This window comes from Dreissena polymorpha, chromosome 2 (genome assembly GCF_020536995.1).
Source record: "Dreissena polymorpha isolate Duluth1 chromosome 2, UMN_Dpol_1.0, whole genome shotgun sequence".
NCBI lineage: Eukaryota > Metazoa > Mollusca > Bivalvia > Myida > Dreissenidae > Dreissena > Dreissena polymorpha.
The window spans coordinates 54,093,239-54,120,290 of record NC_068356.1 but is presented as its reverse complement, the minus strand read 5'-3'; the positions used below and the strand labels follow the sequence as shown (position 1 = coordinate 54,120,290).

Here is a 27,052-nt window from a genome sequence, read left to right as displayed (position 1 = left end):
ACTTGACCCTTTATTGATATACAAGTCTACATGTCATTGATTCTTATGTATCAACCTCTTTATTTCTCTGTGGATCAAATGAAACACCGTCACACTATGTTTTGAACGAATTCGAAGTGCATATTAGCGAACACGTACACACGATATATCCGTGCCCTAGGTATTCATTCCATTTTATATGGAGAAAACACACTCTTTACAACAAAACCGATGCCTCAATAGTTGATGCAGTTCAGACATTTATTAAATGATCCAATGCATATATGTTTAATGGAGTTGTCGTTGATTCATTGTAGGTAACGATGGTGAAAGCTGTGTTTCTGCGTTGGTTATGGTATTAATAGTAGATGTAGTGTTTTTTTCGTTGATAATTGTTTTGCATGCGGAAGTGTTTAACAAAAGGGTTGTAGAATTAGCTCTGTTGGTAATGTCGATTACAATAATAATGATTCAACTATGTTGTTTTTGCGAGAGGAACATATTGGAGAACATTTATTGTCATGTTAAATGGAATGTAGTTAGTGCCAATAATTATTCGAGTTATTTTGGATTGTAATCATTGTTAGTTCGTATCGTTTTATATTATATTATAAAAGGGCAGCTGAAAAAATGTGTTCCATTCTTTCACTTAAAATTGTTTTTTCAGTTTTCGAGACCATGTTTCTTTACATGCCAGGATCGCAATATTTGACTTAAATGTAGTGTATGTAAGCTTTGTTTAAAATGCATTATCAAACATTAATTTGAGATATTGTGGTAGAAATTATTTAAAATGTGCTGCATTTTTGACAGCGTTTATAACAACCAGGAGAGGAAGACGTTGATATAATATGTCTAGTTAAGTGTGCTAAATGTCACAAAGGTTTCGACTCGGTTAAGAATATTACTAATGCAGATAATGCCAGAGTCAAACCATGCTTGAAAATAAATACTTTGTTTACCTATAAAAATTGTGATTATATCATAAAAATATAATTTCAAAGCTTTAACATGAAGTAGAAGTTTGCTACAAGATACCGTAAAGGCTTTCAAAACAGCTTGCAAACACGGTTTTGTTATTGTATTAAAAGTTTTGTCCTGGTTAATGCTTGCCTAAATGCATACTTTGCCGAAACAAATTACATTTAAGGTAAGCATCTCTTATTATTATCGCTGGTGCATAATCATTTAAGCCGTTTTAATTGTATCAAAAAATATAAAATAATGAATATCAATCGTTTAAAATCTACCTTCATAATAGTCTTTTGTAATAACGCCTTTTTTCTTTTAGACAAACCGTTCCATATAAAATAAAAGCTTATTACAAAACAGTCATACTTTTAACAATTTATTGTAAGTGGGTTAGGTAGCATTATAAACATATGGTTTACTGTAGAAATTACTTACCTTTTTATGACAGTAATTTTTAAAGTGGAGTCAAAGTTAACCACCTCACATTGTTCCTGGGTTAGTTGGTTAACCAGTCCTAAGTCATAGACAGTATATATGCAAGTAACCTACCACTGCCGTAGTTGTCTTCAAGATATGTTGTTTTGGCTATAGAAAAACAATTCATACCCCATAATCACAAACGATATGTTACATGGCGGGAAAAAGAGCCCGTAATCCTCGAAGTTTTAGGCCGGCCATCTTACAACTATGCTAGCAGACCTGGTAAAAACGTGTCAACTAAAAGATAAATAATGTGCATGTACACAAAATAAAAATTCTAAAACGACAGTAAATTAGAAAAGGATGACCGACATAGCGAAATGTTCATATACATAGGATCTGGCACGAGTGTTCATATCATACCATATTTTATTAAACGAACTCAGGAATTTTGTTAGTAAACGAGACACGAATTTCCTGGACGAGTTTAATAAAATATGGTATGATATGACAACGAGTGTCAGATCTTTTTACCACATGCTTTTAAATGAGCAAATTAAATAACTATTTACGCAAACATAATAATAAATCCCGAATGTTGTTTACATTTCGTGACGTCATTTGACGTTGCAACGTCAGTTCAGCAACATAACAAAATGCGATTTGTCAATAAACGCAAACTAAGCCAATGAAAACGCTTAAAAAGTATATTACACATGTGTAAGATAATTTATGTGTAATGTTTATATTACATGGGAAACAGAGTATGGCATGTGATAACTAGCAATTCAAAACACCGAAGCAAAAATATCCAGCTAATGCTTGTGTTTGTGCTATTGGAATTATAATATAACCCAGAACCGCATTTTAATAGTAATATTTAAGTACATACATGTACAACACATAAGGCAGGTCTAATAAACAAAAAGTTAGGAGGATTATGGCAATGGAAAGGATTTCATCTCCCATAATAACACAAGATATGCACAGTCTGATAAAGACGCCTCACCCAATATATTAAACTTCATAATATTAACCCAGAAACCATCTTGAGCACGTTCATAAACACAAAGCCGTCTGGCTGCTGATTTATTCCTTCCGACAATACTCGATACATACGAAAGTAATCCTCGCGAAGATAATTGCCAATTAAACTCAGCAATACCAAATGCTTTCGCCAAAGTGCTCTCTGTTGGATTCGTTTCCGCACCCACGCTGATAAAACCAATACTTTACCTTCGTCCGTAATAAAAGGCGAGCGCTGTGTTATATTCTTGGATGTTCGGAGGTTTTAGTTCATGATGTTGCAATATGTCGGTATGGTTCGGAATGCAATCGGGTTTATTTGTATCAGAAAGCGCTTTGGATGATTGTTTTTACGACATATCGTTGATTCAATGGATTTCTCTTAGGAATCAATATACTAACTCAACTCAAGTATGAGAGATTTCAGACTTATTTGTGTTTGGATATTTATATTTCACCATTTATACGGTAAGTTAAACGTTATTTTGTAATTGCTTTAATCTGGTTAAGTGCTCTATATATCAGGTACACGCGAGTGATGAAGTGCTTTACGAGTAATAATAACTGGAGAAGAAGCAATGCGAGTATTATTTCAGCAGTAGATGATCTGATCGATTTAATCAAATGTTATGAGATATATCCAAATGTGATGTAGTTAACCCAAATGTGATCGAACTAACCCACATGTGATCGAACTAACCCACATGTGATCGAACTGAACTAACCCGCATGTGATCGAACTAACCAACATATGGTCGAACTAACCCAAATGTGATCGAATTATAAAAATCGCACTGAAGCGTCCTATTGAGTAAAATTTGCAGAAAGTTGTGAACATTGTTTAAAACACGGTTAATAAAACCCCCCACATGAAATGCAGTTACTTTAAAAATATGTCGTCGTAAGAATGATTCTGTTACACTTAAAACGCAATTATACATGGCAAAAACGTGTAAATTACTTTGATATAACCTAATTTAATTTCATATATGATTATTTGCACAAAGATGTGGAACAAACACCACAAATTCAGCGCTTTAAAGGCCTAGTTGTAGCATTCTATATTCCACACAAGCCCAAGCCCCAAAATCCCGATTTAGATCCCTTCATGTTGATAGATTAAGTTTTAGCCATTGTGCAGCAACGGTGATCAATACACATACGCGGAATAACGTGTTGTACACCATTGTTACGTCAGCTGAGATCAAATGCTCCGCGTTATGAAAAAACTGATATTTAAGGGACCTTTTCACAGATTCTGGCCTGTATGGAAGTTTTTTCATTAAATGCTTAATATTGATAAATGTAAACATCTAAAAACAAGAATAAAAATATAATTAACAAATATATTATTAAAACATATAAAAAAACTCAACTGGGCTCGAACCACTGACACCTGTAGTACAAGTATATCGCGTAGGCCACTCGGCCACCAGTGCTCATCGAATGAGTGGTGTATTTTATACTTTATGTAATCCTCGAAGTATCATAAAATATAACCACAACAACAGAACTCTCCAAATTATTCAATCGTTTCGCGTTGCAACGCTTTATAATTTTCAGGTTTAAAAATCGTCAAAAGATGCGCGTAATGGATATTTTAGATTATGGGAAATGTTCAGTATTAATGTTTCGTCAAAAATATCATAAATATATAACTTTGTGGTTATTTCTCTACTTAACCACACAGGAGGAAGATAACTCAAGACTGTCTAGTTTTATGTTTCAATATAATTAGACTATTTGATTCACAGATATCTCAAGAGCATCAAACGTCAAGGCTCCAATCTGTAAAATATACAAATACACATATTAAGACATATGATTAATAATAATTTCTATAATATTATTATTAATATAAATAGCCTAGAATTAATAATAACATTTATAATATGTCTTGTTCTATTGGCTTTACAATTGCTCCTGAACCTTAAACATTATTTTGCAATACAAATAATAACAAACATACAAAGCAACAAACATATATCACATGACAAGAACATTGCATAGTACACAACACACAGTTTAATTACCAATTTGTGGAACTGAATGGATTTCACTTGCTTGCTCCTTCTTCCCACGCTTTTTGTGACTGCTGCAAGTTAATCATGCACAAACATTATTAAGTGTATTTATTAGTAATGAGTTAAAACAATTCAAGATATTAAAATATCAAAAGAAAGAATTGTATCCATTGTGCAACCATTTCAACAACCGCGAAAATATATGACTCAACATTACCAACATGTCAAATCCTTCTTTAAATACAAATGAAACAGTAACCATGGATTGAATGCAGTTCAATACAACCAAATACAACATACTAATCAGTAGAAGTCCTGATTAACCATGTATTACTCAAAACATTACACGAAGAAAACCTCTGTGTTTGTTCAACAGTTTCCCTCCAAAGACTGATAAAATCATTCCAATAGTAAGAGAACTGACCACAAGAAATAGGTTACACATAAGTAAAATAGGGTTAAAAACCACTCGGGTACAAATACAATGGACATTTGCGAATCTGAAACATTTTTTTTTCAATTTTGTCAATTTACCAAAACGTGAAAAGGCCCCTTTGATCTGATTTGATTCATGTGCTTAAAATGTCGTCCCAATAAAACCTACGCAGTAGGCATCAGAGACGACACTTTCCGCTTCTATGTTAGTGTGCGTTTAAAGAAAGTCACTTCTTAGCAAAAAGCGTATCTAGGTGGAAAAATTCTTCCCTGTTAAGATTAGACCTTTAACCGATGGCATATTTAACTTCCGACATTTTTTAATGGAAACAAAGAGCGCAATAGTTTATATCGTATTTATGGAATACGTTCATTATTTTTTTACTTAGATTAAACATACACAGTTGTTATCAGTATCGTATATCGGCAAACTGTTAAAATTCAAAGCTGAGTTAATTGCCCCCCCCCTTCTTGGGCCCTTTGGACTCTTTTCGATCACAGAAATCTCTTCAGAGGCAAAAGAGTCAAAATTTCAAAAATTCGGAATGATCTCGGTTTATTTTTGATTTACTTAGTTCGTTTGCGAGTAAAACACATACATAAATATTTTAATATTGACACTACTATGTTTGGCTGAATATGCTTCACTCGTTCATAATACCGTTTTAGAGCATATCATATAATTATTTTAGACGTACAATTTGGTAATGTTTGCTAAGGTTATCTTAAAGGAACTTATTTTAGACTGGATTTTTACGTGAATTTTGGTAATCGAAGTATATCTGGCGAATGGCAGTGAAAACACGAGAACACGTGTTTGCACGCGAGTATCACACCAGAATTACAAGTTGTTTTATTTTGTCCGACACAATAAGATGCTCGGAGAATGCAAACTAATACAATGATATATATTTCAAATAAGTATAACATTATATGCACTTCATTTTTTACAAACCAAATAGTACGTGCTGCTTATATAATAGCGTCCTTTTCCCATAATTGTATAACTTCATTTCACACAATTGCGATAAAACACATACACGTATTTTGTTGCAAATATATAATTGCAAAATTAAAATAATAATTTTACCGCCATTCAAGACATAGTGACGTCATCCGCCCCGGATGTAGACATTGATTGGGCGCGGGCCTTGTCCTCGAGGAAAATACGTGTCACGTGGCGCACAATACCGGAAGTGACGCAAGAAGAGGCAGTCCAGTATGTGATCAAGTAAGTTGAATTAATTTATTTTTCGCTCCGGAAAAACTGGGCTTAATGCCTGTGCGTGACGTGTTGACCAAGATTAACCTGTGCCAGCACAAGCTAATCAGTGACGACACTTTTATGAACTTTTTTTTTTAAAACAAAGTCTCTTATACACGAAAATCCAGTCTAGGCGGACTGCACAGGCTAATCTCGGACGACACGTAACTTTGTACGGCCGTTCCCCCTACCTCTGATTTAAGTAGGGCAGTTGACAGTTTATTGCAGATGCATGTGCAATAACTATTCCAGCTAATTCCGGAAAAATTTAAGTTAGTTAACTGATCGCCGTTAAATTGCTGGAATATTAGTCAAAACGGTGAAACACACAACAACCACACACAACATACATTTATTTGAGCCTCGCTAAGGATAAACGGGTATTTACGCATGTGCTTATATTGTCGTCCAAGATTAGCCGGACCAGTCCCGCACAGGCTAATTAGAGACAATTATTTCTGCCTAAACTTGATTTTCGCTAAGAATTAACTTATTTTAAACGAAAAATTCCATAAAAGCGGAATGAGTCGTCCCTAATTAGCCTGTGCGGACTACACTGGCTAAATAGGGACGCCACTTAACGCACATGGAATCCCGTTTTCCCAGAACGCGTCTCACTTAAAGGTCTACAATGATACCATCATATTAACATTGAAATCACTTAATCAATATTATTCTATTGCAATGTAAATGTTTCCACTTAACTTATATACAAATATTGAACTATTTGTATACATCAGTTTTACAATTGAATCATGATAAATATTGCTCCTATGTCAACGTTTTATCATTTGAATAATAATAAATATTCATCGATTTTTATAAACGTTGTTTTATTTTCATTTGGATTATAGTAAAAGTTTACATATTTCTAATCAACGTTTTTTTTTCATTTGGATGAAACTAAATATTCACATGTTTCTATATCAACGTTACTTTTATTTGAATATTAATACATGTTACTCTATTTCTATATCAACGTTGTTTTGTTTTTTCATTCGGATGATTATAAATATCCATTCATTTCTATATCAAAGTTGTACATTTAATTGATGATAAGTATAAATCTGTTTCTCTCTTAACGTTACACATATGAATGATACTATTCACATTTATTATATTAAACTTTTTAATTTTTGAATAAAAATATATATGCAAATATTTATTTAAGTTTAACATTTACACACTGCATGTACTTTAAGTGTCGTCCCAGATTAGCCTGTTCAGTCCGGACAGGCTAATCAGTGACGACCCTTTTTTCTTAGAATGGCTTTTCGCCAATGACAGGCTTCTTTAAAACCAAATATAAGATAAAAACAGAGGGTATCGTCCGTGATTAGCCTGTGCGGACTTCACAGGATTATTTTGGACGTCATTTTATTTAGATGCATTAAGCCCTGATATCCCAAAGCGCTGCTCATTTTATGTAAAACAAAACCTGATTCTTTACATACCTGGCTTATCGAAGGATGTGGACTTTAAGTGTCGAAACAGGATTGATCTAAATTGAAACATTAAACACCGAACGTGAGTCGTTGGTTGGTAAAGCTTCATTTAAATGAAATTATTTTTTATTTTAAGTTACATTTATTTCTCAGGTATAAGACAAAAGGTTCCAAACATTCCCAAAGGGCGACAACTTCGGAGCAGGTGCTCACTCTGCGGCAACTAGACCCGAATACTCTGTACATCGTCAACGTGCGGGCTATTGTCGGTAGTCATATAGGGGCGTGGTCAGACACAGCGCTCGTGAAAACACCGGAGAAGAAGCGAGCGGTCAAGCAAGGTGTGCACATGGATAATATATGTATAATTCATAGCCTATTCAAATTGTTCACGTGACTCGCTTATTACGACATCATTCGCTTTTGATAATGATGATATTCGACTATACTGTGCATTGGTGTCGAACTTAAATGTTCCTCACTCTTTAAAAACCGGGCTTAATTCAGTGTCGAACCAGGTTAGCATGTCTAGTCCGCACAAGAAAATTTGGGACGACAGTTTCCGCCTAAACCAGATTTTCTTGAAAAAGAGACTTATTTTAAACAAAAAATCCATTAAAACGGAAAATGTCGTCCCTAATTAGCCCGCGCGATCATGCATACAAGTCCAGATTACACAGAACGAAACTAAAATTGTTTATCCAATTGTTGTTTTATCATCAGATTCTGATGAGCAGGATGACATCCGGGTCACTAACATAACCCAGCATTCCGCGCGACAGGAAGACATACGGCTCACTAACATAACCCAGCATTCCGCGCAAAAGGAAGATATCCGGGTCACTGACATTACTCAGCATTCCGCAAGAATTGTGTTCAATATCTCAGAGAGAAAGCTAAATGTCGACAATTTCAGAGGTAATACATTTACTAGCGATCCATTTATAACACAGCAAAAGATTATGTAAAATACAATTATTTGTATGTGGAAAAGTAGAAATCCGATTATAAATACTTTTCATGTTTGTAAATGTACTTGTGAACATTAGTGAGTTTGAAAAGCCGACTCTGGTGGCTTGGTCATCAAAACGTCAAGTACATACGTATGGGTATACGTGGCAGTATTAAGTTTATCCTGTCATGAATATTGAAGTCTCAAGCATGCATTAGTCTTGAAAGTATATATACTTTCTTGTATAATTTGAAATATAAGAAGTGCACGTTTAGAGCTTCTCTTTTTGTAAAAAGACATGCAGAGACAAACATTCTTATAAGCTTTGTTATTAAGTCGTCTTCACATGTTTATCGTAAGCTGGAAAAATCGGATAGGCCATACTTTTAGTTTTATTATACCATCCAGCTGCGAGTAAAATCGAGTTTAAAACGTAGATCGTTAAAAAACTATTAGATTAATCTCATTCGCAGTGTGTTTCCCCGACTTGCAAGCAGTAGGGTTAGGTAACGGATTTCCTATAAGGCAACTGTCTATGGTCCGAACAACTTTAAGAGGCCCCATGAGACCGCGATGAAAGATTTGTTTTACTTACTTAGCCTTATCTAATGATTTGACAAAGCCCATTATTATAGTAGTGTTATGTTCCGATTAAAGTCGTAACTTTGTCTTACCAAGTGACAGTCATTTATTATTTGCAATACCGTGTTCAAGTTGGCCGACAAGGCGCCTCGGTCGTGGGCAACAAAAGTTTAACAGCCTATTGACCGCCAAGGTGCTTAAACCGGCACTGCTTGCTAGCCATTGTTATCTAGTTAGTCTGATAAAATAACGATAATTCTGGCAATCGTGTCTTCTACAAAATAGGTAAATGCAAGCGCAAGTTATATCGTTTAAGTTTTGTAAATTCTGTTTTAACAATTAACAGGGATGACGCTCCTGTATTTCGCTGCTTTATTCAAGCTTTTCAGATCATTGTAAAAAGTACCGGTTTCAAAAAAGACTGGCAGACGCTTTATGATGACGTCCTTTCCTCCGATTTGACGCCAGACACGGAGTACAAAGTAAATGTCTACGTAATCGATAATAGAGGTAATGTATATGCCGTATACTGAAAGAGATACACTGTATGATGTATCGACGGTGGCATAGAAGTGATATTCACTCACCTTTAAAAAGAAAATACTCCTAAAATTCTAAATTTTAAAAATCTTCTTCTTTAGTGCAATGCTACCCCCCTTTATTTACTGCACTGTTATCTAGTATTTTATTGAACCCCGTTCTAAGTATGCTTAATTTATATGCGATAAGTGTCGTCTCAGACGAGTCTTTATGTACAGTCTGCACAGGATAATCAGACACGAAACTTTTCGCCTAGAATCGTTTTTTTTTGTAAAAATCTTATTAATACTATTTTTATCGAATTTCTAGTTAAAGCGGAAGTGACGTCCTTTATTACGCAGGGAATTAACCCCAGTTTTGCAAGAATGCGGCTTAGATATTCTTGATTTCAGTATATGGCTTAGGCACCTTAATAAGTGTCACAATTGCAGTAGATCTATATGGCTTAGGCACCCTAAAAAGTGTCACAATTTCAATATATGGCTAAGGAACTCTTATAAGTGTCACAATTGCAGTATATGGCCTAGGAACTCTCATAAGTGTCACAATTGCAGTATATGGCTAAGGAACTCTCAAAAGTGTCACAATTTCAATATATGGCTAAGGAACTCTCATAAGTGTCACAATTGCAGTATATGGCCTAGGAACTCTCATAAGTGTCACAATTGCAGTATATGGCTATGGATCTCACATTAGTGTCACAATTGCAGTATATGGCTAAGGAACTCTCATAAGTGTCACAATTGCAGTATATAGCTTAGGAACTCTCATAAGTGTCACAAATGCAGTATATGGCTAAGGAACTCTCATAAGTGTCACAATTGCAGTATATGGCTAAGGACCTCTTATAAGTGTCACAATTGCAGTATATGGCTATGGAACTCTCATTAGTGTCACAATTTAAGTATATGGCTAAGGAACTCTTATAAGTGTCACAATTGAAGTATATGGCTAAAGAACTTTCTTAAGTGCTGTTTTTATTTCTGTTTTAGGTCAGAGCACAAAGCTAGGGCGCGTAAAGTTCACAACTCTTGATGACGTCACGTTAGACTCCCCGCAGAATCTCCGCGTTAAGTCAGTCTCGGACAACGTGAGTATCCGCAATTGTCAAATGATTGTTTAAGCTTGCACATAATGTATATGTTTTGCATCCCACTTTACTCTTGAAGATTATATTGCATAAACCTTTTATGTAAGCTCGATTGAATTGACAGCTTCAAGTTATTGAAACGCTCATTGAGCTCGTTTCCCAGTGCGAACCAATACTTGCTATCTTCGGGGGAGATCTAAATAATGCTCCCAAATTTGAGATCGAACCCGTGACCTCCCAGTCGATAGGCAGACATCATAAGAATTGTAATGACTTTGACTTTTTAATTTAAGACGTTTGTCGTCAAGTGGAAGCCGGTTACCGATGCCGACGAATATCTGGTGGAGTATACGGACGATCTCTGGTCGTCGGCGGTGTTCTGTTCTTTTCGAACAAAGAACAGCACAAAGTCATTGAAAATAAAAGGTGTGAGTATGAGTCTAGCTAAATGAAGCATTGAACAATATCGAGAACAAAATGAGACGCGATCTGGGAAAATGGGGCTTAATACACGTACGTATAGTGAAACCACGTGTCTGTCTTCTTAACCTAATTCCAGTCTAGGCGGAAAGTGCCGTCTCTGATAAGCATGTGCGGACTGCACAGGTAAATCTTGGACCACACTTTGCACTCATGCACTGAGCCCTGTTTTCCCACAGTGCGGCTCAAATTTTATAAAACGTATAAGTATACCAAGTAGCTAGGTCTCTTGTTCCTCAGTCCAACAGTCAAAATGGCAACAGGAATTCTAGTTAAAGAAGAAAAAAAGATTTACTTATTTGAGCCACCTATATATGGGTGTATTGCGTTATTGCTCTTTTAACATGCACTGTACTTGGTTTTTGGGTAACGTTTATGGCATAACCAAAATATATATTGCCATCGATGCATAATTAATATGTTTTTTTTGTAAAAGCAACTTTTGATTTGCTTTAAGGTCTGATACCCGATACGACCTATTTCGTAAGAATTGCGTCATCTGTCAATCAAAAGCTAAGCGAGTATTCTGATTGGCTGAACGTGACCACGGAGAGCCCGGATGTAGAAAGTGGGCGGAGTCGACTGCGAGTATACAACATATCGTCTGACAGCGTGCTGGTGGCGTGGCAGGCGGGAACATCGGACTCATGGATGCTTAGAGTGTACGAAGAAGGTCATAAAGGTTTGTCATTAGCCTGGGATAACCGGGCTTAATGCATGTGCTTTAATCGTCGTCCCAGATTTGCCTGTGTAGTCCTCATAGTTTAATATGGGACGATACTTTCAGCCTTAACTGGATTATCGCTTAGATGAGACTTATTTTAGACACAACATACCATAAACGCTGTAAGTGTCGTCAATGATAAGATTGTGAACAGGTTAATGTGGGACGACACTGTACGCACATTTATTATATACCTGTTGAATGCTTTTAACAAAATACAGGTTGTATCAATCGTTGAAATAGAAAATCCCGTATTACGCTACTCGCTGTTTCCAATTCCGTATTACCATACTACTATTTTTAGTCTAGACGGACAACTTTTTTGACCCATTAAATGACGTCACAGTATGCGCACCGAAAATAGGAAACCCCCTTTTTAAATATTCGACCCATTTAATGACGTCACACTACGCGTAGCGAAAATAGGAAACCCCTTTGTGTAGTATTATTAGATACGTCGTCTGCAGTTTGACCAGAGAGTAAATATGGCCGAATTTTCGACCATGGAAATAGCGGAATGGTCATCTATCGGTTAATTTGACTTAATTGACGATAGTTTTTTTTTAAATGAACTATTTGAAACGGCTGTTCATAATTCTGGAGAGAATGAAAATGTCAGTAGCACTGAATATACTGAAACAAGTGCAGTGTCCACTCTTTTTGAAGCAGGTGTCCAGCTGCCCAATGAAAGTAAGTCTGATCTGCATCAAAATATAGATTTAAGTTCACAAGACCAAAGAAATCAAATGGAAAGATGAATTTAAATAGTCATGCTCAAGGTGAAACACGTAAACAACCAACATTTGTACATGTAACAGAAGATGAAAAGACAAATTTTGTTCAAAGTATGAAAAATGTGAACACTAGCCGCAAAACTGAATTATGTATGCGCCATTTCCAACGCTGGCTATCAGAACCACCACGCAATGAAACAAGATCTGTCTGTGACATCATGACCACTGAACTTGACAACTACATAGGTTCATTTCTCCTGTCCATCCGTAAAGCCGACGGGTCTGAGTATGAGCCTGACACACTCACAAGCTACCATCGAGGCATTGACCGGTTTGTAAAAGAAACTCGTATTTATTCACCAAAAACATAGTAGAATAAAGTGCTCAGTGTATAAACAATCAACATTGAATCGAAATAGTATTGCAGTGATGATCATGCAATGTTGTTGTAGTACTGTATTACTCACTGCTGTAGAGATAGTATAAACCTATATATTTGAGCTTGATTCTATCGAAAGCCTAAGGCTTATATAAACACTCTACAGTCCATTTTCTGGGCTTAGAACACTTACTATGTGTCTTTGTGAGAGATCTTAAGAACGCTTGCACGGTGGGGATCGAACCCATCACCTGCCAGTGGCTAGGCGGACACCCTATCCATAAAACATTAAAACATGTCGACCTTGCTGTAGAGTTAATTTACTACATCCAACAAAAAGTGATTAAATTAAAATATTTAAACAGCATGAAATATTATAGCTGTGTAATTATGCTTTATAGTTGTTATGTTAATCTGATTGGTTATTGCACACATCTATGAAAATAAAATTTAATTAAGTGGTAAATGTATAATAGTTATTAAACAAAACAATATGTAAATTGAATATAACCCGCACACATTATATTAACGGTTTAAGAAACAAGAGCACCGCCTTGCGGGTGCAGACCGCTCATCTATTTTCTTTTTAAAGGTGAAGGGACTCTCAATTTCAATCACAAAGGAGGGAGGGGTGGAGTGAAGAGGGGTGTATAGTGTGGGGTTGTGGACATTTATTACATTATCTTCCAAAAATGCGGGAAAAAAAAATGCAAAAAAACAAAAAAAAAAAATCGGGGGTGGGTGGGTCGGGGGGTTTCTTGGGTGCGATGGTTGGACGGTATTTCAAACATAAAATAATAGAAATAAATATTTGTGTTTTTTAACCATTTCAAAAAGAAATTTGGGGGTGGGGTGGGGGGTATAGTGTGAGGGTGTGGTGGTCATTTGTGAGAAAATTTGTGAAAAAAAAATTAGGGGGGCATTCGTGGGGGGGGGAGGGGGGAGGGCACGGGGGATGGTTTGGGTGGAGTCTATTGTGGTATGTCAGGTAAGAGTAGTTTTGTCAAAGTATCAATCAAATCTAATCATAAATAAAGAAGTTAAGGCAATTTTAGCAAATTTAATAATTTGACCTTGAGAGTTAAGGTCATTCAAAGATCAAGGTAAAATTCAAATTGCCAGGTACAGTAACCTCATGATAGAATGAAAGTATTTGAAGTTTGAAAGCAATAGCCTTGATACTTAAGAAGTAAAGTGGATCGAAACACAAAATTTAACCATATATTCAAAGTTACTAAGTCAAAAAAGGGCCATAATTCCGTAAAAATGACAACCAGAGTTATGCAACTTGTCCTTTTACTGTACCCTTATGATAGTTTGCGAGTGTTCCAAGTATGAAAGCAATATCTATGATACTTTAGGGGTAAAGTGGACCAAAACACAAAACTTAACCAAATTTTCAATTTTCTAAGTATAAAGGGCCCATAATTCCGTCCAAATGCCAGTCAGAGTTACATAACTTTGTCTGCACAGTCCCCTTATGATAGTTAATAAGTGTTGCAAGTATGAAAGCAATAGCTTTGATACTGTAGGAATAAAGTGGACCTAAACACAAAACTTAACCAAAAGTTTCAATTTTCTAAGTATAAAAAAGGCACATAACTCTGTCCAAATGCCAGTCAGAGTTACATTTCTTTGCCTGCACAGTTCCCTTATGATAGTTAGTAAGTGTTGCAAGTATGAAAGCAATAGCTTTGATACTTACGGAATAAAGTGGACCTAAACACAAAACTTAACCAAAAGTTTCAATTTTCTAAGTATAAAAAGGGCACATAATTCTGTCAAACTGCACGCCAGAGTTATCTAACTTTGCCTGCCTAGTCCCCTCATGATAGTTAGTAAGTGTACCAAGTTTGAATGCAATAGCATTGATACTTTCTGAGAAAAATGGACCTAAACGCAAAACTTAACCAAAATTTTCAATTTTCTAAGTATAAAAAGGGCACATCATTCTGTCAAAATGCACGCCAGAGTTATCTAACTTTGCCTGCCCAGTCCTTTCTAGATAGTTAGTAAGTATACCAAGTTTGAATGCAATAGCATTGATACTTTCTGAAAAAAGTGGACCTAAACGCAAAACTTAACCGGACGCCGACGCCAACGCCGACGCCGACGCCGACGCCGACGCCAAGGTGATGACAATAGCTCATATTTTTAAAAAAAAAATAGATGAGCTAAAAATAATATCTCGAACAAAATGTAAATAATGCCCATAATTTTCAAATTATGTCCAGTTAATTTTTTTTAAATAATTCTGTACATGGGTCAAGTTAAAAAATTAAAAGAAAGAAAATTAATTGTTTTAATATGATTTTTTTCCAGATATTTAAGGGAAATATATATTCCCACAGCATTTTGGATGACAGAGAGTTTGAAACTTCTCGAAAGGTTTTGGCTTCCAAAAGAAAGGAACTGAAGCAAAAAGGAAAAGGAAACAGGCCCCATGCTGCTGAAGCCATTACCTATGAAGAAAGAGGGATTTTAAAACAAAAAGCGGTAATTGGACTTCAAAGCCCAAGACAGCTGTTGAATCAAGTTTGGCTAAATAATTCAACATTGTTCGGTATTCGTGGTGGAACCGAAAGTCACAACCTTAGATGGGGCGACATCAAACTGAAAAAAACTGATCAAGGAAGAGAATACCTTGAATACAATGAACGGTTGACCAAAACACGTTCATCGGAAACAAAGTCGGATCAAAGGACCTTTCCACCTAAGCAGTTTGCTCATACCAACAAAGACTCATGCCCTGTTGAAGCGTACAAGGAGTTTGCTCATCACACCAAAAGAAGCTCTACATGATGATGCCCCTTTCTACTTGTGTATAAACTATAGTCGACATGCTTGGTCAGACAAGTGGTATAAATGTCAGCCCATGGGTGAAAACTCCTTGAGGTCAATAATGAAAACGATGGCCGAGAGGGGCGATCTCACAGGTCGAAAGACAAATCACAGTGCCCGAAAAACAACCTGTATGACTCTCTTGCATAATGGGGTTGCTCCAACAACGATTCAACAGCTAACTGGACACAAAAATGTGCAAAGTGTTAACAATTACGCAAAGACTTCTCTCGAAATGCAAGCAGCCATGTCCGACATATTATCAGAAAATCCTGACCAACAACAAATTATTCAATTTAACCCTAGACCTACCTATGGTTCTGTCATCCCGGCATCGGTGCGAAACACATCTATGTCAAGCAGCAACAAAAACACATCCAACGCCGCCATTGATGATTCCCACGATAACACAAATCTAAAAGGTGCACAATTATTTCGGTGTAACGTAACCATCAACAACTACTATGCACACTCTCCATCGAAGAAACGCAAGAGAATATGCATAGTAGAAAGTGACAGTGATTAACTGTTGGTGAATCCAACAAAATGTGCTTTCAACACGCGAAGATTAAAACCTGTGTTTCCCCTGTTCAAACGTGTACACATTAGAATAATTTGCATAAACTGTATTCATGCGCGTGTTATATAAACTATGGCGTTCCGTTTGTATCATTGTGTTGTCTGTTTTGTTAAAGCAAAAAATACAATTGTTAACTGTGTTCGTTAGTTGTTGTATATAATAAATGGAATATTACGCTAGTCAATTGTTCCAAGAGTTTGTATTCAGTCTCGTGGCTTGTGCTATTTCGCAACACACTCGAGGCTCCGCCTCTCGTGTGATACGTCATCACACAAGCCACTCGACTGAATACAAACTCTTGGAACAATTGACTAGCGTAATATTCCGTATGTATTACACCCAGTTTTTTCTAGAACGAGGCTCGTTATGTTCATTGGTTATGGCCGGCAATGCGCCACTTACGATCAATCTGTACCCAGAACCCTAAACACTTTGTTAAATAATCATTTATTATACTCCATGAAGTTTTATTATTTTAAAGACGAACATGTTAGTGATTAAAAGACAATGACGTCTTATGCTGGTGTTTCACGATCAGTTTTAACTTGTAACAGTTACTGCTTAATGCAAGCTTAACATTGAAACACTAATACATTATAAATTGGTATTCTAGTAGTAAATGCATGATATGCATACATCTACTTACTTTCAATCTTACAAATGATAGAATTCCCTGACATTGTAATTGTTTTAATGACTTGTTAAAATATTGCAGATCCAGTTCAGCACGAGACAAAAGAGCCAACCCACAATGCACCTGAAATGCAGTATCACATGATATCCGGTCTGAATTCTGCTACCCTGCATCGCATCGTTCTCACATCCAAGAACCAAGAAACCGGATGTCCTGAACACGCATTCACGCAGTTCTATACCGCCTCTTGTAAGTGGATATGTATTGATGTATTTGCCCGTGATAATAATATATTAATGTACTTAAATATTCAATAATAAAAATAATTAAATATACTTTGATATAATGCACGAATAATAATAATAATAATAATAATAATATTAATAATAATATTAACAATATCTTTTAAAAAAAGTGTCGTTCCTTATTAGCCGGTGTGGACTGCATACACTAAGACAGATCAAATATGTAACAAAAAGACAAAAATGACATGCGTACAACAATTGGAATATCGCGTTGTTTATATATTTTTAGTTCAGTCTACTTTTTTGCAGCAGCCATCGATCCCGAGTGCTCTCCCTTGCCGAGTCACGTGGACACTCGACTGCGCATGCTCACACTACCAGACGACACTCACCTGATCACGTGGTCACCTGCGTTCGAGGAACACCAGAACAACAACTCCGAATTCGTCACCGTGGTGAGAATTTTAGGTAATGGATTTACATTTGATTGAAAATTAGGGAGATTAATTTATTGATGCATTTTTCATCAGTAATATCCTGGTTATGCTTCATTTGGTAAATATTTGCCGTTATTTAAATACAGTATGCCAAAGTCGATACATAATGTTTAGTGTAAAAACCCCAGTGCTAAAGGTAACACTTGTGTTGCTCTGGTAAGTTAAGCCATGGGTTGTAGAATTGATATTTGTTCATTAATTGGTATGTCAAATGAATTGCAATAGTGTACTGCAGTTTGACGGTTATTTAAATTTGCGTAAATTGTCTCTTTATTCGGGCTTCTATATAAAATGCGTCATGTATTTATGTTTGTCGTATGCAGTTTTGTATATATGGATTTTTTTTAATCGAACGAAACCTGTTTGTATAAATGCGCATAAAAATCTTCAGGTAAGTTCATTAAAGTATAAACCATTTGCCTTTTTTTTCAAAACTAAGAGCGCCTCTGTCCAAAATATGCCAGGAAACGTGCCGATACATATCAAACAAACCATATATGAAATGCCACTGCGATGTTATCAAAGCTCGTCTTCGTTGTACAGGACCCCCATTTCTTCATCCCATCTCTTTCCAAGTGATCCCACGTGACACGTGGTTTCTGCACGTGACCGAGTTTGATATCACAAAGCGGCAACTTATTAATATCATGGTGTTCCATGCAAATGATGGCAGTCGACCGGAAATCGACGAGAAGTTGCTGTTTCTACCCTCCGATGGTAAGCTTTGATATATGCAAAATATAGTCGGTGGTAAATTCAAGCGTTTTATATTTATATCTTCTAAACAATAAATACGAATTCAACTGTGCATGTGCAAAACTAAAAGTATATTGGAACATAAAGTAGATCATACTTGTATGCGATTTTTTAAAGTTCGGTTTTGAACATGTTTGTCAAACGGAAACTCTGAATTTGTTATCATGTAATGTCCTTAACTAGTAATCATTTGTTGCTGTAAAAACTCGTGTAATACTTATGCTATTAAAGAATGTTATATGTTATCAAATTATTCCAGTAGGTTTTACGTCGTTTAAAGCACTGGTTCTCGGTATTTGTGGTAAGCGCCCCCTACCAATGCAACCTCCCGTATTTTTTTGTTTTCTTATTGTGTATAATAAATTGACGATTGATGGTTTTCGGAGGGGGGGGGGTAGCAGATGGGGATAGGGGATAGCAGCTCATGCCGGGTGCCTATGGTTTTCAGCCGATATTGTAATAATATCGGATAGCGGTTCACCATCGGCATGCATACATTATTTAGGAAAACGTATTTTAGTTTTTCATGGTAATTTATAACTTTATGTTTAAGAAGAAACGATTTCAACATATACAAATTTATTTGCAGACGAAAGCTTGCCGACAACGACTGAACACATTTTCGGAACAAGCCTAGATCATGTCGTTGAGGGCATTGTGGGAGACACAGATCCGGATGTACATCACGTGATTTCTAAAAATAGCAACTTCACAATCGTGTCATTGTGGAGCACTATTGACATTAAGGAGCAGCCCGCCTTAGCTCCTCCAAAAATAGGTAAGACATGTTCACATAAATAAAGTTTTGTATCCTGTTATAGTCTCTGTTAAACAGATTGGCCAACCTAGGGAGCTGTATTTTTTTATCACGCAAAGAAATTTAGAAGCGAGTAAGGTCGAAATATATAGCAAATATTAATGCGACAAAACACGCTAATCGCTATCTTGCTGATATAGCTGGAGAGTTGGCGGCATTTTAATTGTTTATTGAAAGTAATAAAATGTATTAAACGGCGAAATATACCGGTCTCTGCAAGGACGTCGGTATCTTGATCGTCACGTGATTACCCATTCTGTTAGAATCTGAACAATATCTTAAACACTGTTTTCTCAAGGTTGACGTTTACGTAAATACCGCATAAACCTTAAGTGGTATACGCAATGTTTGCAGACATGATGAGCCCAAAGGCGGTCACAGAGGGTGAAAGGCTAGACCTGCGATGTCGCACAGTAGGTGATCCATACCCCAGCATCCTGTGGAGAACCAACACCCTGAGTGACCTGGTGAACCAGTGTGACAGCGAAAACAACACCATAGCGGTACGGACATCTGTAAACTGGTTCATATTATTTCATGGATATCTGATACGTTAGAAATTATTAGTATTGAAATCATTGTATTTCGAGTGTTTGCTTTACCAGATATCCACACAGAGGTTTGTCAGCGCAAACCGGAAGTCCGGCTCTAGCTATCTGGGAGCCACAAGCTATCTGACCATTAATCCGGTGACGCACGATGATGAAGGCGTATATACGTGCCTGGCGACGAACGCTGGTGGAAATGACGTCAGTGAAATCAACGTCATTGTACATCGTACGTGTTCATGCATTAAGAATCATTTTATTAGAGCTCAAATGGATTAAACTATGAGTCGCGTTCTGAGAAAACTGGGCATAATGCATGTGCTTAAAGTGTCGTTCCAGATTAGCCTGTGCAGTTCGCACAGGCTAATCTGGGACGACACTGTCCGCTTTTATGGTATTTTTTCGTTTAAAGGAAGTCTCTTCTACACTAAAATCCAGTTGAGGCGGAAAGTGTCGTCCTTGATAAGCCTGTGCGGACTACACAGGCTAATCTGGAACGACACTTTACGAACATGCATTAAGCCTAGTTTTTTCAGATCGCGACTCAATTATAAAAAGTTATACACCAATATTTGTTGACCTATTTATTTAACACTTCTATTACAAAATATTATTTGAATCTGTTTATTCCTCCCGCTTATGTTTAAATAAACGTTTCATCATATATCTTTTCCCGATACCTTAAAAAATATAAATAAGCTCTGTCAATATGTTTATGTTATGTTTTCCGTCCAATGATTAAATAAAACTCGTTAAATGCACATTTCAGCAAAACCTCCAGGTGCTATTCAAAATCTTCGCGTTTTGACGGCGTCGCCATTTTTACTCAAAGTTACGTGGGTCGCACCAAAAATAAAAACAAGTCATCCACGTGGTCATGTTAAGTCATACACGTGTCGTCTGTCGGAGCAGAGTGGATACAAAATTTTGGAATACAATGTGACGGAAACGCACGTGGCTTTTAAAGACCTCTTGCCGGAAACAACGTTTAATGTAAGCTTACTATCAACAAGACAAAAAGGAAAAAGCTTTATAATTTCTATACACAGCTACCTCAAAATGAGAGGTTGAGCAGTACTGCTATATGTTTTCTTGAAAATTCTTCAAGTACTTCATCCTCGTTGAAAATAGACTTCAATTCCGAATGCTATGCTGTAAATCGACTGTAGCATTTGTTCGTCATTAACTGTTGTCCGTTATCATTTTGTCGTAAATCGAACATTTGTCACATAAAAAGAGCCTTATAAGTGATGATAAGATTTCTTCCCTGAGTCTGCGACTCGAGTGTCATTTAGATAAGCTTTATTAACAGCCAAGTTCATTGTACACATAGTGGAGTGTCATTTAGATAAGCTTTTTTTGACAGCCACGTTCATTGAACATAAAGTGGAGTGTCATTTAGATAAGCTTTTTTGAACAACCAAGTTCATTGTACATATAGTGGAGTGTCATTTAGATAAGCTTTTTTTGACAGCCACGTTCATTGTACATAAAGTGGAGTGTCATTTAGATAAGCTTTTTTGAACAACCAAGTTCATTGTACATATAGTGGAGTGTCATTTAGATAAGATTTTTTAACAGCCAAGTTACATAAAGTGAAGTGTCATTTATATAGGCTTTTAAGCAGCCAAGTTCATTGTAAATATAGGGTATAGTGTAACTTAGATATAATTTCTTAACTGCCAAGTTCATTGTTTCTGTAGCGGAGTTTTGATCTTTAAAAATTAATAATAATTCATACTTCTATCACCCAAACGTGTATAGTATTGAAGTAATTTAAAAGGACAAAGATGCCGTTTAAAGCGATTTGTTCAAAGGTCATATCAAAATGCTTAAACATGTTCATGTCATGGATTCTTCTTTTGCATGTTTATTTAGGGAGTTGAATATACACTCACATTCACAATGTTCTGGTGTTGCCACTGACGCCGGTACGTCCAGTGAATGCATCTACGTATTGCATGTTTCTATCGTTTATCTTCAACTTAAACGATATTTTATGTTTCAGGTCATAATTATCGCTAACAATAAGGGCGGGCAAGGGGAGGAGTCACGAATGCACATCAGCACACGCCCCATACCGAAAATGACCCCGCCCTCCCATCTGGAACTCGTCACATTGAACTCTACGGTAAGTCCGCTGTATATTAATATAAACTCCATAATGTTGAACGCTACAGTAAGACCGCTGGGTATTAATATTAACACCATAATGTTGAACGCCACACCATAATGTTGAACGCTACAGTAAGACCGCTGGGTATTAATATTAACACCATAATGTTGAACGCTACAGTAAGACAGCTGGGTATTAATACTAACATTATATACATTATCAATAGCAAACGATTCGATAAATAGAGTTGCTACAGAACGTCCATTACTTTCTTACTTCTTACTTCTCGTCTACAAATATCAGATGCTATATGCACATTCGTGTAATTATTGCATGTTATGCTGTCCATTCAGCTTCTTTGTTATTCCAATTGTCTCTACATTCTAATGTATTCATTTTCTGTTTTATTTATCTACTGTTATTCTTTCAATTCTCATGCATGCTTCAAATGCTACCATATGTTTTCATTTTATTTTTTTTATTATTCGCACTTAACGCATCTGTCTTACTTATTTTTTTTGTAAACCAACTATGTCCGCATGACGACACACACGGTATATTATACTATATGGAGAAGAACTAAATAAGATAACATCTTTCGTTCTAATCCTTTTCAAACATGTATTTACTTAAATGGTGTATACATTGTTTTTGTGCAAATATATTCTTGTTCGAAATAAATATGTTTAAACTAACACCATAATGTTGAACGTTACAGTATGCCCGCTGCATATTAATATTAACAACATAATGCTGAACATTACAGTACGATCGCTGGGTATTAATATTAACACGATTATGTTGAACGCTCGTGTAAGACCGCTGTTTATGAATATTAACACCATTATGTTGAACGTTACAGTAAGACCGCTGGGTATTAATAGTAACACCATTATGTTGAACGTTACTGTAAGACCGCTGTTTATTAATATTAACACCATTATGTTGAACGTTACAGTAACACCGCTGGGAATTAATATTAACACCATTATATTGAAAGTTACAGTAAGACCGCTGTTTATTAATATTAACAGCACACTGTTGAACGCTACAGTAAGGCATATGTTTATTAATATTAACACCATTATGTTGAACGCTACTGTAAGACCGCTGGGTATTATTATTAACACCATTATGTTGAACGCTACAGTAAGATCGCTGGGTATTATTATTAACACCATTATGTTGAACGCTACAGTAAGACCGCTGTTTATTACTATTTACACCATTATGTTGAACGCTACATTAAGTTCTCTGTTTATTAATATTAACAAAATACTGTTGAACGCTACAGTAAGACAGCTGCTTATTAATATCAACACCATAATGTTGAGCGCTACAGTAAGACAGCTGCTTATTAATATCAACACCATAATGTTGAACGCTACATTTAGTTCGCTGTTTATTAATATTAACACCATAATGTTGAACGCTACATTTAGTTCGCTGTTTATTAATATTATCAGCATATTGTTAAACACTTCAGCAAGACCGGTTATTATCAACATTCTGATGAACGCAATTGCTGTTTATTAACAGTTTATGAGCAGTTTATAAAAATTGTACATTCCATTCAAGTATTGTTTTATTAAAATTATTAGTCCATAATAATTGTGCTGTCATTTTGCAATTGTTGTTACAGCTCATTCAATTCTTTATTTATCATTAAATTGTTGCAAGACATCATTCAGTTGTTGTAACATATCATTTAGTTGTATTACAAAACATTCAGTTTTTATGACACATCAATCACTTGTGACCCATCATTCAGTTGTTGTGACACATCATTCAGTCGTTGTGACACATCATTCAGTCGTTGTGACACATCACACTTCAGACGATGCGAGCTTCGTGGCGGTCTCCTCGCGAAGTCCTTGAGGGTCAAGTGCGCATGCGCGCGTTCATTTTTCACTACCGGAAGTTGGGAGAGAGCAAAGTGGACGAGATACGCATTGGCAAAATGTTCACCAACGTATCCATGATAGGTACATGAGTTCAAATATTTACCTCTTAAGTCGTTCGCTGATTGGATGTGTATATTCAATAATGTGTATTGTAACAAATAATCTTATAATCTTGAAATACCTACACGCTGAAACCTTCAATACAATACTTAAAGATGAAATTGTGTCTTTTTTTAATCGATGACTTAAATATGAGGAGAACTTAACCTTACTTTGTTGAAGAATGAGATTTACAATTGTTTGACGAGAAAGGACCTCTTTGTGTCTTCCTTGGCGACCAAATACACAGGTCTATCTTTAGTTTGTTGTCAGTTTAGTTCCATTACTTATAATCTTCAAAACTTCAATACAACCGATTAAACCATGCAAGCCAAAGCAGTCATAATCCGAAGTACTTATCCGTACATCAATTTTATGTTTTGCCACAGTGCTAATACGTACGATTAGTTATGTAGCTCGAGTTCATTTTATAGCGTTGACTTTCCTTTAAGATATTTTTATTAAAAATAACCATATCATGATGATGTTTGCAGCATAAGAACGTCATTTCAAAGACGGTCACTGAAAATCGGGAGATTAATACGGTCATTGCAAACCATAGGAAGATTAGGACGGTCATTGCAAACCTTTTAGGGATAAGGAAGGTCATTATAAATTGGAATATGAGGACGGTCGTCGCATAGTGAGAGATTATGAGGGTCATTGCATATTTGGGGATAAGAAGGGTCATTGAATATTAGGGGATTAATACGGTCATTCCATACTGGGAGTAAAGGACGGCCATTGTAAACCATTTGAAAATTAAGATGGCCATTGCATATCGGGAGATAAGAACGGTCATTGCAAAGTATATACAGATTAAGACGGTCATTGCAAACCATTGGGGATAAGTACGGTCATTGTTATAGGGAGATGAGGACGGGCATTGAAGATAGGAAGATTAGGGCCTTCATTGCATATTGGAAGATAAGGACGGTCATTGTTAATCATTGGGGAATAAAGACGGTCATTGCATATGGCGAGATTAGAATAACCAGTTCAATCCATTGACGAATTAAGACGGTCATTGCATATTTAGGAATAAGAACGGTCACTGCAAACTATTTAGAGATCAGGACAGGCAGTGTAAACTATTGGAGGATTTGGACTGTCATTGCAAGCGTTTAGGAGATTAGGTCGATCAATTAAAATTGATTGGGAGATTAGGAAGGTTATTTCAAACCATTGGAGATTAGAACGGACACGGTAATAATGGGAGATAAGGACGGTTTCTGAAAAGTATTTGGAGACTAAGAGAACTGTAAATCATTGAGAGATTAGGACAATCCCCATAAACCATTGAAAATCATCGTGACGCCTAGCCTCAAACGGTTCCCGAAAACATTCATTTATATGTACACACGCTTTTATTTGATTCGAATACAATAGACAACACGTACTCTATTAAAAAATGTGGATAACTTTGATAATTGATTTTTTTAACACGCAGGATTACAGCAGGACCAGAGGTACGAAGTTCAGGTAGTGGCGCTGTCAGAGGACGGACAGAGGTCGCAGTCAGGATGGGTTGAAGGCAACACCAGTCGAGAAGCCTATATGAACGGTACGTATATAATATTGACTGAGTAGAGAGGTCGCAGTCAGGATGGGTGGAAACAAGAACAGTGGAGATGCCTATATGAACGGTATGTATAGGATATTGACTGAGAAGAGAGGTCGCAGTCAGGCTGGATTAAAAACAACAACAGTAATGCACCCTAAAATGCATGGTTTGTATTATATATTGACTGAGCTTAGAGGTTGCAGTCAGTTAGGCCAGGTGAAAAGCAACACCAGGAGGCAAGTTTGTATGCGTAGCATGGTCATGCAAAGTTATTAGTTCAACCAAAATCATATTTGCTATGTACATGTATTTCAGATACAAAACTATCTCTCTTTCACGAGCAGGTCAGGTAAATTAGAAATTCAATTTATTAACACTGTTCAAATATTTCTGCTGGTACACACATATTGTTTAATGCATTGGTCAAACAGTTGTCGTTTATTGTTTTCCCGACAGCTAAAGCAGCCCAACGACACTATTAGTTGACGTAAGATAACTTTTGATTCTTTGTGATTGCTTTACAGTTTTGAACGTTTATCGAATCCAAATCCAATTAAACATTTTTGTTAGAAAAGTAACAACGTAAGTCAGTTATTCTGTTGAACATTGTGCAAAAGTTTTTTACGTACAAATGAACAGCGTTCTAGGAAAACTGGGATTAATGAATTTGCGTAAAGTGTCATCCCAGATAAGCCTGTGCAGTCCGCGCAGGCTAATCAGGGATGACACTTTCCGCCTAATATTTTTGTTTAGAAAATACTTCCTTTAAATGAAAAAGTCCATATAAGAGGAAAGTGGCGTAACTGATTAGCCTATGCGGACTGCACAGGCGAATCTGGGACGACACTTTGCGTTCATGCATTAAGCCACGTTTTCCAAGAACGAGACACAAATAGACGTAATGGTGGAGTTGCATCAGATCACCAATGTTGTGTTCATAGAGACAGTACCGCCACCGCCCCCTCAGAACGTGTTTCTCAGAGCTGAGGATGAGAATATTCTGGTGTCGTGGTTACCACCTCAACCGGAAGCGAACGTACTCGTGCGTGGTTACGTCATCGAGGTGTTACGTAATAAGGAGAGATGGGAGGTGATGCAGGTTGGGTACAAGGAAAGCAGCGTGATCGTCTATGAAGTCGGTGAGTGTAGGAGTAATCAGTAATAAGCAACCGCTTACAATTGTGCCTCATTGTGGAATATAAGCGGCTTATTGCGTGTGCGTAAAGTGTTGTCCCTGATTTTCCTATGCCGTCCGAACAAGCTAATCAGGGACGACATTTTCCACTTTTATGGACATTTTCATTTAAAGGAAGTATTTTCTAAACGAAAATCCATTCTAAGCGGAAAGTTTTGTCCCTTTTAGCAAGTTCGGACTGCACAAGCTAATATGGGGCAACACTTAACG

At 36.4% G+C, this 27,052-nt stretch overlaps 2 protein-coding genes across 2 annotated transcripts in view; one reads left to right on the top strand and one right to left on the bottom strand.

Annotated features, from left to right (window-relative positions):
* LOC127867071 (neogenin-like) overlaps positions 1-27,052 on the top strand; it is a 263,769-nt gene that overhangs the window by 172,537 nt on the left and 64,180 nt on the right. Inside the window, exons 15-17 of the mRNA XM_052408016.1 lie at positions 23,918-24,065; positions 25,534-25,647; positions 26,589-26,786. Of these exons, the coding sequence (XP_052263976.1) occupies positions 23,918-24,065; positions 25,534-25,647; positions 26,589-26,786 (460 nt within the window). The remainder of the gene's footprint in view (positions 1-23,917; positions 24,066-25,533; positions 25,648-26,588; positions 26,787-27,052) is intronic.
* LOC127867076 (uncharacterized) overlaps positions 1-27,052 on the bottom strand; it is a 116,501-nt gene that overhangs the window by 75,636 nt on the left and 13,813 nt on the right. The gene's annotated exons all lie outside the window — the stretch shown is intronic.